The sequence below is a fragment of the Corapipo altera genome, unplaced genomic scaffold (genome assembly GCF_003945725.1).
Source record: "Corapipo altera isolate COAL_440 unplaced genomic scaffold, ASM394572v1 271, whole genome shotgun sequence".
Classification (NCBI taxonomy): domain Eukaryota; kingdom Metazoa; phylum Chordata; class Aves; order Passeriformes; family Pipridae; genus Corapipo; species Corapipo altera.
In genome coordinates this window covers 2,759,996-2,771,246 of record NW_020884935.1, presented here as the reverse complement: position 1 = coordinate 2,771,246, position 11,251 = coordinate 2,759,996, and the positions used below count along the sequence as shown (strand labels likewise).

At 41.9% G+C, this 11,251-nt stretch overlaps 1 protein-coding gene across 4 annotated transcripts in view; it reads right to left on the bottom strand.

The window, feature by feature from the left end:
* Window positions 1-11,251, bottom strand: part of USP32 (ubiquitin specific peptidase 32) — a 67,487-nt gene that overhangs the window by 23,924 nt on the left and 32,312 nt on the right. For all 4 annotated transcript variants that reach the window (XM_027660135.1, XM_027660137.1, XM_027660139.1 and 1 more), the window contains exons 6-10: window positions 4,637-4,768; window positions 3,291-3,398; window positions 2,422-2,537; window positions 2,026-2,088; window positions 427-510 (exon numbers count right to left, since the gene is read on the bottom strand). In XM_027660135.1, coding sequence (XP_027515936.1) covers window positions 427-510; window positions 2,026-2,088; window positions 2,422-2,537; window positions 3,291-3,398; window positions 4,637-4,768 — 503 coding nt within the window. The remainder of the gene's footprint in view (window positions 1-426; window positions 511-2,025; window positions 2,089-2,421; window positions 2,538-3,290; window positions 3,399-4,636; window positions 4,769-11,251) is intronic.

Genomic DNA, 11,251 nt, shown 5'->3' with positions numbered 1-11,251 from the left:
TGGAAATGGAAATGGAAAGGGAAACTGGAAATGGAAAGGGAAACTGGTTGCAAAATCTAAAAGGAAGGAGAGTGAGAGATTTTTCTCCTTCCCTGAGTCACCTCCTTGGCGAAGACTGGCCACAAAACCCCTTTGAGAAGTCAGCCTTTGTCTGATGGAAAATATACCTGCTGATACACCTGGAATTCCGTTTTCTAAACACTACACCAGGTTCACTTTAACAACCTGTGCTTTAGGCATCTCCCACTGAAAGGAACAATAACCAAGCTGAGAATCCTCTGTGAGGGCAACTGAGCTGCAAAGCCACAGCCCCTTGTGCCCGAGTGGCAGCGCTGACACAAGGGCTGAGCCTGCACTTCATGGCCATGCAAAGAGCTCAGGAGTTCATTACCAGCACTGTCAAGCTGAAACTTCCTGTAAACATACCTGAAAAAGCAGATTTAAAAACTCATTGGCAAGTGAACTCTTCACACTCCAGATCTGGTAGTCCTCCAGAGTGAGGTGTCCGAGCTGAGAGGGAGGAGGAGGGAAGGAGAAGGAAAAATCATCAAACCATTGAGTTCTATTAAAATGCTCATTAAATGTCTCACACAAGACAAGACTTTTATTGTAGCATCTACCACTTGGATGATAAAATCTGATCCAATGAAAGAAGGAAAATCCAGTTTTAGCATGAAAAACTCAACCCAGAGAACCCAAAAGCCTTGAGAGGAGAGGATGAGCTGTAACCTCTGCTCCATCACTCAGATTTCACAGTCACCCCCTGCATCCATTCAGACCCCCACCATCTCCCTCTGGGGGTTGGGAAAAACCAGTTTGGATCATGCAGTGTTTATGATCTCCCCTAACAACACAAGTCCCATTAATTGTGAACCACCCACCCAGTCACAGCAGTGAAACACTGACCGGTGTCACTCCTGCTTTCCAACCATCCAGGGGTGGGATCAATCTGATTTTTTATATGGTAATATAATTCATAGCCAATTTTCCAGCAGTGGCAGTTACTCTGCCTGCTCTTACAGCCCATTTTCTCCAGAGTTCACCCAGGTCAAAGCTAACACATGAAAAGAGGTTAAATAATTTATGTAATTACTGCACCATCAGCTCTTTCCAGCACTCCATTGATGATGCAACTAGGAAAGATATTCTGAAGACTTAAGTCATTTTTTTTAACTCTTTGTGGAATCAAGACTGCTGGACACTTGTTTACAAACTACCTTTTTTTTAAAAAGTAAACAATCAAACCCTCAAAGGATGAAAAGAGAGAGAAGCCACATATTCCATTGCTTTGGCAATTAAAGAATTGCAATAAAATATCTGCCCACCACTTTGTTGGAGCCCAAGCAAGCAAAACAACTACTCAAACAATTAATTAAGCATTTCTAGGCATTATTTACAGTTTTTCATAAATTATTTATGGTTTCCAGACACTTTTCCCAATTAGTGGAGCAAAGGATGAAATAATGGAAACAACTCTGTTGTTCAAGGGTGATAACTCCAAATCTCCTCTCCCCAAAAAGCAAGGACATAATTAAAGATTTACACCCAGCTCACTCTAAAGCACAATATAAACTAAAAAGACTTTTGGTTGTGTGTAATGACAGATCCCTCCATAGTTTCACAGAGGCATATTCCAGCACAGGAGGATAATGTGTCTTTACACAGCATAAAATAGAAGTTAAACTTATGCTCTCTTTTTCATAAGATGATTTTTAACATGAACAAAAAGAACAGTTTCTCCAGGCAAGCATCAGATTTAAAACTGGTGTTAGTGATGCACAGTGCAGGCTTCAAATTCATTTCACCTGGTTATGTATTTTTGGGTGAGTTTCATATATAAAAATGGCTTATAAAATTCAAACCTCTCACAGAACAACGTGGTAAATTTTAATGGAAAAGTGACATTTCTCGAAAGAGATTCTTTTATTGACCCATCTCTGCTCTAAAGAAACGTTTTACTTTCTTACAAATAAACTGAAGATACAGGGGTGTAAAAGTGACAAGGAAAGAACAGCAAATTCCTACCTTTGTGTTATCATGGGTATGCAAAATATCTTCTACGATCTCAGCCAAACTCATGTCCAGCTCCTTAAACAGAAGGACAGGAAACCAGAGTTAGAGTCTCCAAGCACTCTCTGGAGCTGAATTCAGAATAAAAAGGTAACTGTAAGGGATGCTGATGATAAGTATGTAATTCAGAACTGAGTGCTTTTATAGCTGAGGTTTCCTTATGGGAAAGAAGAAATATAATAATGAAATTATTCTGCTTTGGGCAGGTCAGAGCTGTGCAAGGCAAGGCACACCCAGTTATCCACCTTCCTCAGATCAGGGAGTTCAGGGCAGCCTGTTCAATGTTCCCACTCCAGCTTTGGAAGGATGGTTTTAAGAAAGGGGAGGAATAAGAAGCCAAGCACAACTCACGGGTATTTTATCCGTGCGATTATCCTTCCACACCTCCAGCAGAGCCACCACCATGTCCCTCAGCTCTGTGCGGGACAACACCCCGTCCCTGTCCACGTCAAACACCTTGAAGCAAACTGAGAGGGGAGGAAATGACTTTAGAGCCACTCAACAACTCTCTTTGTACCTCTTGCAGAGTCACAAGAAGCTGATTTAGTGCTGGCAGTGGTGATGAGGCAGGATCTGTGTGTGGTGGGGAGGAAGTGGAGCAGCTGTGTTTAATAAACTGCAATCTAGATCCCTGCAATCCTCTGCTGTGTTTTCTGCTGTGACAGAGCAGGGAACATATGTGCATCCAGAAACTTCCAGGGAGTGATGGCTTTTGAGTTGCAGCAATATGGCTTTGGGAAAGGAGGGAACAAAAAGTGTCTCAAAAACACCAGAACCTTGCAGGGAGCCAGCTGAGGACTGGGCAGTGAAAAGCCACAACATGCTGTTTTAGCACAAGACAATCAAATAGGACATTTGGTTTATATTATATATAATGAGCAGGTAAAGTGTTTGCACTTTCTATATTGAGATACACACTTCTGCATCATGATGCAGAACACTACAAAAGAACTTCAGAAATATGTTTTTTTTCCCAGTTTGATAATTTATATGAAACTACTGGTAAGTTATAAAATACACAGAATTAGGCTTAATCATCCTTTATAAAAGGAAACCTTGATATTTAAAATTCCTGTAATTTTTTTAACTTCCAGAGTCTGTCAACCTTTCCCAGACACACATTTGTTCAGCGGGAAAAAAACCTCTCAAAATGTGAAAACAACTAAACCTCAAACTGAAAAGCTCCTCTAAAATTAACAGTTAACATTTTGCATACTTACACTTCTGTCTTTCTGCCAAGGGTCCCCTGCAACATGCTGAGAGCCCACAGGAAATTTCTTTAAAATCTATGTGATTGTCTCGGTTTTCATCAAAAGCATTAAACAAACCTGCAAACCACAAAAGCATCTCCTGTTACAGCACCTGACAGTCCCACTCAGCATTTCCAGGAGGGGTTAATGGGTAACATTGGCAAGGAGAAGTACAAACACTTGTAATTTATTCTTATTAAGTGTAATAAAGACAATTAAGCAGCACTAAGACCATTTCAAGGTGAATCAGATCGCTGGTCAAGGCAGGGCTGGGGAGGGAATCAGGAATTCTGATTTACAGGGAACATCTGAACCAGCATGGTCAGGACAGGCCTTTTCCCAAAGGCTAAGGGACAAAACAGCCTCAGATGCCAAATGCCTTCACTTTTCCAACGTGCCTGGCAGAAATTCCTATGGAAATCACTGAATTTCACTGCAAATTTGGCCCTCAGGAGCTTTAGTTACCAGCCTTCAAAGGACTTATCAATTCCATTCATTCAGCACTTATAACCTTTTTTATCCCATGTTATTTTTTTTTTAGCAGCAGTGACTCCACAGAAGCCATAGAATGACCAGAAACCATTCAAGCTTCCCCACAGCAGCTGTGGAAATTTATACCACTAAATAGATAAAACACACTTAGGAACAAAAGCTTATGGGGATAAACCCCTATGGAATTGGACACAAGCTCTGATTTTTTTAACAGTTTGCATCCACTGCAGATGAATTTCCCATTTTCTACTTGCTTGTCAGTAAAGCCAAGCATTTGGTGGCAAAAAAATTGCCACTCCTGGACTGCAGACAAAAAACTTGGGTGCAAGTGGAACGTTCCTGAATATCCTATGGTGGAGCAGGGAATGGCAATTGCACAACTGCAACCTCCAGTTCTGACCAGAGTGGCTTCAACTGGACAGACCAGTTGGGTTATTAATAGAAATAACAACACTGAGTGAGTGTCCTGAATTAAATCTTCCTTAACTTGCACTGTTGGGGAAGGGTCTCTCACTCAGTTTGTCGTGACAGAATCTTAAGGAACCCAGTGAAAAATTTTAAGCAGCTACAGGGCAACTCACACATAAATTTTGATGTATTTCCTGACAACTCCTAAGGATGAAACATCACTTCCCTCACCATTCCAGATTTCCCAACAAACAGGGATTCCTCAGGCATCATTTCCCACTTCCCAAGAGTCAGGACCCAGCGGAACGATCGTGTCACCGAAGCCTGAAAGCCATTTTAGAGCAGGCCCAATTTGAAGCCATGACATCTGTCAGGATTCTGTGTGTCCTCCTCACACTCCTGATCCCGTTCCATACCTTCACTCAGAGATGGATGAATGGGAGGAGAAACCAAGGGGGCAAATGTTTCTAAGTCAAAGCGTCCCGTTCTCGACTGAGCCTTCAGCAGCCAGTAGCGCTTCTCCAGGTCGATGATGTCGGACTCTTCCACTGCACAACCAACAAAAAGAAATCAGATTTTACCTTCTTCATCTACAGAACCTTCTTACCTCCTCACCAACAAGGAGTTCAGCATCAGTAGCACCATCACAAGTGTTTAGAGATACAGAAAGGAGCTTTTCCCGCTGCTAAAGGTTCCTGCAGCCTCTTCATTTTCACCTGTTTCATGAACAGGTAGTTTGAAAGTGCAATATCTTATTTTCCCAAAGTATCCAGTATTTAAACCCTCAAAAAAAAAGTAAAGCAGCACTTTCGAAAAATCTCAGATCTTTTAGAAAAAAATAACGTGGTACTTGGCTCAATTCCTGTTGAAATTTTTAGCCCTCTGATACAGTAACAAGGCTAAATTTTAATGCAGCATTTTAACACTATTCAGCATTTTCCCCAAAAATATAAAAGTTTGTTTCACATTATTATTTATACTATAGAATCATTTAGAATCCCACTCAACATTAGGGAGTGATTACACAAACCCACAAGACACTTTATGCAGAGGAACTCATAAGGCAATTTAAAGAGGGAGGGGGAAAACCCAAACCCCAAAACCAATTAGCAAAACAAGGTGCTAAACAAAAGTAAATAAAATTAGCCAGAGGAAGGACTTGTGCTTTCTTTCCAAACCTCATACACAAATGCTGGTCTTATGCTTGATCCTTGAAATTAAATATATAAATATATATATAACAAGATTAAGTTTCTGCTCAACAATACTTTTAACCTTTTTACATATGCAAGTGTGTCACAACACTGCTTTAGGTCAGTGCAAATTAATTGGTGCTCAAATAGATGTGTAATGACAAAGCTGTCTATATTAAGCACCACTACGTGTGATCTCATTCCCAGATGGTTCTGAGCCCTTAAATCCACGCCAGCTTTCTAATAGGTTTAACTTGAGCTATTTGGCCTGGTTTAGTCTAGAGAAACAATAATAATCCTGTAAGGCTTAAGAAAAGAAGAGCTCCCTCCCCTAAAAAGTTATGTGTCAAATTGGAAATTTATTGCTTTCTTATCCTGTTTCTGTTATTAGGAGTTTACTTAGAGTAGTAACTCAGGTGATACACAATAAGTTGCAATACCCAGCACACCATTTGATGCATCAAAACCTACACAACACCTCACCCTCAGCTGCAGAAAGTTGGGGAAAATCTGAGTCAAATGTAAGGAGTTGGAGTGGAAGGGGTTTGCATCTTCCTGTGAGGTATTTTTAGCCAGAAAAGTGACATCAGTGCAAACACATCCCTTGTCCTCTGGGCAGTGACAGCCAGACCCTGGGGTGCAGCTCTGGGGGCACATCAAGGTGACCCACCCCAAGCCCTGCCTGCCACCCCCAGGGTGGGCTCAGCACCCCCAGGGTGGGCTGAGTGATGGAGAACTGGAATGTTCCATGAAATACAAGGAAATACAGCACCCCCAGGGCGGGCTCAGCACCCCCAGGGCGGGCTCAGCACCCCCAGGGCATCATTTCCAGCTGCTGCACTTACACAGTGACTTAAGAGCTGACCCAGAAGAAAAATTAATTTCCTTTCTCCTCTCCCCCTCCTTCCCAGCTGGATCAATTCCCTGCTCCACCATCTCCTGGCTCCTGGTTGTGTCGTGATCACAAAGTCATTTGGGTTGGAAGGGACCTTTAAGGGTCACCCTGCAGGGACACCTTCTGCTGGATCAGGTTTCTCAGAGCCCCATTCCAGCTGGTTTGGGATGTTTCCATGGATGAGGCATCCACTACCTCTCTGGGCAACTCCATCACAAAAAATTTCCCCTTCATCTCTCTCAGTTTAAATCCATTACCCTGTATCTTATCACCACAAGTCTGTCCCCAACACACAAGGAAGCAATAATTTAAATAAATAAAGGAACATTATTCTGCTAGAAATCAAGAAAGAGAAATAGTTATTTCTTTGAAACATCACAGCCCTGATACCTTAGGGCTGCCACAGACGTGAGCAGAGCAGTCAAGTGATGGAGAACTGGAATGTTCCACGAAATACAAGGAAATACAGAAAGGTACCCAGGGGATGTGTCCATCACCGTGCCTTGATTTAACAACATGCTTCCCCACAACAGCCAGTGTATCAACACAGGAGACAATCCACCAAATCAAATCCACTTTTCCTCAGTCCTGTCACCTCTCCAGGTGTCAGGGGGTCACAGCAGGGACAGGGGAGCTCACAAGAGGTGACATCCCAAACAACTGCACTGCCATTTGCAGATGCACAGCCCCCTCACTGCTCTCATCAGCAAACACAACAGCAGCATCTGTGTGCTCTTGTTCCCTTGTTCCCTCAATTACTTTGTTCCCTTTTAATCCACCTTGTAACAAGGAGGAATAACAAGTGTGGGAGCTGCACGATGCAACACCCAGGATACTCAAAAACCTCAAGGAAGCTCATCCTGCCCTCGGTGAAGGGTAAATCTGCAGAAACCTGCTTTGCCTGGCAGCTGCAATATTTATCTTTAGTAATTAAGAACTGAAAGACTGTTTTATTGTCAAATATCTACAGTAGAACCTAGCTGCATTCTGGTTTTTAATTGTACTTTACAGATGTTTCTACAGAGGTAGAACTTGTTTTGTTCTTTAATCTCCAAGAAGAAAGGTTATCAGAAAGCATTTCAGTCAAGCAGTGGTTGAAATGATATGGACATTTAAAAGGCAAAGAATTTTCAAATAATCACCTTTAAAGGAACAGTTGATAAGTATTAGCATAAGTGTTACACTTGTATTGCAGCAGCCCCAGTGCACTGACTTTTGAGGAAAAGACAAACATTTCAGAAAGTAAAACTGGCAAAGCAGCAAATACCATTCTTAGTACTAATCAGCCTTACACAGATTAGGTTGAACACAAGTAAAAATGTCACAAAAGAGTATTTTTCATTCATAGTCCCAAGGAACTGCAGCCCACTGCAATAGTTTCAGGTAACAAAATCCAGAGGATTTACTGGATTGCAGCCCACGTGAAGTTTAAGTGCAGCTGAGAAAGCAGCTGTTGCATAATTTGATTTCTCCAGAGAGAATTTTTGCACCTAATCTTGTAAGTCACTCTCAGGATATGCAGTGCACCATCTATTCCTCCATAAATGTGAACTGAAAGAAATCTCTGGCAATTTGGGGAATGTATATTTGCTGCTGAACCTCAATGAAGCATGAGAAAGGCAGACTGCACTTAATACCCAAACATGTTGATGTGCACGACCAAACTCCATATTCTAAAGAGGTTTTGCATAGATAAAGGATTTTATCTTTTCAAAATATGACCTTTTTTCCCCCTCATGCCTGTTCAAATCCCATCAAAAAAAGTGTGAACTAGACTTTCATTCAGATTACTTGAAAAAACATATCATATATACAATGTACTCCAAACCATCAGAACAAACTTTCTAGGCCAAGTAATTTTTTCATTTTTGTTAATTAAATACATGATATGATCATTTGAGATTTCATGGAGATATTACACACCTGTGTAATTTAACCATATACTACCAGTTTACTCCCACCTGCTGTTTTGTGTCTCCCTCATCACTTTTCCATTAAACCTTTCAGGCCTGTAAATCTGTAAAAATCATGGTCTGTAAAATCACGAACAGCGTTCCTTGGTTCAAATCTTTAAGAATTAGACAAATATAATCAGAGGGCTGATAATGTCAAACACATCTAAAGCACAGCCTTCATATTGTAAAGGAAGAACAAGCAAACACTTTCAGCCAAAATATGCATCTAGAACTGCAAATCTACTAAAAATGGGTTAATTTAAAACCAGCTCCCACCCCGATCGAGTCAGGTGGGATGACAGTGATAAACACTAAAAAAAACCCCCATCCTTCATTTTAATGTCATTCCCATGAAACATCCATCCTCCTTAAATATTCCATAGGTAGCAAGCCATGAATAATCCCCTGTCTTAGAACAAAAATTTCAAAGCATGTTTTCATTTCAGGCACCGTTTATCACAATTCTTCCTAGGACCAGAACTCACGAAGTATCTCAGCACAGCAATTTTTACCCACCTATTGGTACAATCCTCTCTGGTTCACAGCAGCAGAAACATACCATATTCCCAACATTTTCACTGGGACTGGGCCTGCTTTGCTGGTTCCCAGGATCTCCAGGTGGATCCCAGTCCCCGCCGGCGGCTCCTCATGGCGAGGCAGCAGCAGAGCTGAAGGCCTGACACAAACTCTTGTTTCTGACTAAACCCACTCGTTTGTGGCTTTAAAATTAACCCACAGAACACTCTGGGACCTGGGCACCCAGAGCTGCTTTGCAAGACATAAAATAGCCTGGGAACTAAGAGGATAACAAGGGGCAAAATGCAGATTAAGTGATGCTTGCTGAGGCTTTTACTTATTGGCCCGGGCTGATGTCACACTTTCATCTTTTTTGCTTTTCCTAATTGAAAAACAAACCCAGGGAGAAGGGAATGTTACAGCCTTGGCCAGGAGAGATCCTTGGGTGTGTCAGACACAGCTCTCCAGGTTTCTCTCCAGCAGAACAGGGATTATCAGAGCCTTAAGATGGGAACAGCACAGGAGAGGGGTGGGCAGCACAGCTCCTCTCACAGCACAAGTGCTCACACACTTGGAAAAAGCAGCACAGAAGGAGATGCTCTTAAAAGCACCTTTAATAAATCTAAAATCTTCAAAATTGCCTGGTAGATATGACTAAGAGATGGTGTTTCAAGAAGCTGAAGTGGAAAAGCTCCAGAACACGTATTTAACATCCAGACAGGCATTTAAAGGGAGCAAAGGGAAGGGATCACCTCATTTCACTTTGCTTTTACTCTCCCATCTCCAGCTTCCCACAAAGCCCACAGGTTGACAAACCCAGCTCTGACAGACAAGGTTAATTCCACAGCATTCAGCTCCAATCTTGCTTCAAGAGCTGACTCTTCCATTTCCACCCCCCTGTCTGGTTACCCAGGGCTCCTCTCATTCATTACATTAAATTAGTGATAAATGTCTGTTCTAAAATAGAATTATTATCCTGATTACAGACTGTCCTAACTGCCCCTCAGTGGGCAGGAGCTGGCAGGAAGAGCAGGAGCACTTTGATGAATTTTTCTGACAACAGAGGAGAGTCTCTTCAATTCAAAGGAGAATTGGGATGTTATTTAATCACAACTCAGTGACACAAGAACTGGGTAACAAAGAAGTACAAATTAAACATTCTGTCAGTTCGAAACCAGGAACCCCTCTGATAAATGGGACTGCTGTCCCCATGGAAAAGGACTGGAAATCTGAGCATCTGAGCCCATTACATGACACTGAGACACACCAAAATGACACATAAAAAAGGCAGTCAGCACCCACATTGCAGCAGGAAAAATACTTCCAGCTAAAGGAAGGAAACCAGTGAGGTCTCACCTGGGTCTGTGTGACAGTAACGTGGGATTTACACCACAGTGCTCTTCAATGGGATGGTTTAAATATATATTTATACACATCAATCTAAATGGACATGACCATACCATGAAACTGAGAAAATCCAAACTGCTGCTAATTGGTCAGTGCTCAAGTGCAAGACAGACTCATATCTCTGAGACTGGTTTTTAGGAGCAAAGGTCCAAGATAGACCTAAGTTGTTTTGTCAGCTTTCAAATGGAAAGATTTGTCTTTCTGATTTAAGTGAGATGGAACAAAATTTGATTAAAAGCAGCAAGTGTGGGCAGCTTCCTGTAACTTTAAAATTTCCTTGCTAATTATGTGTTGAGAAACATAATTCAATACATCTGCAGAGCAAAATAAGTGTTATTTACAGATGAAAAATTAGTATTCCGTTGTTTCCCCGCTAGCTCGGCTCATTAGGCAAATTTAAATGGAGCCACTGATGCTTTGCAATAAAATGGTCTCTGTGACTAAATCAATGGGAATAACTTTCACTGTTTTGATCAGGGCAATTTCTCACGTCTCTGATGTGTTATTCCAGGAGTTGGATGGAAGCACAGAGTGAGGGAAGGCCTGGAAGAGGGTCTGATCCAGGGCCAGGAAATTCCTGATTGCCCCAGCAAGTGTCAGCAGAAGAAACCTTAAAACCTTTCCCTCCTTCCCTGTGTTCTCTGACAGTGTTTGCCTCAGTTTACCAAAAACATTATTTCACTTACTGGTTCTTCCAACAGGCATTGATTCTCCAGGGAAAAGCCTTCCTTCAGAGCACAGGAACTGTCACAACAGCTCTCACTGTTTTACTCACTCAGCTGGGTTAAAAATACTCCTCAGCTGAATTTCTCACTCTTTAGATTGACCTGATTAGGCTGAAATTACTCCTAAGTGCTCGAGCACTTATATTTTCCTTACTCTTGCATCTGCTGGATGAGATTCCTGCACTGTCACCAATCACAAGGGAACTGGGGAAAATTTCATTTTCTCTGGGGCTCCAAACAGAGCTGTCACATGAGCTTCCCAAAACCTGGGCACAACAACCACACGGGGCTTTTCTGGGATGCACTGAAAAGCTCCAGCCCAGATCCTCACATGCACTTG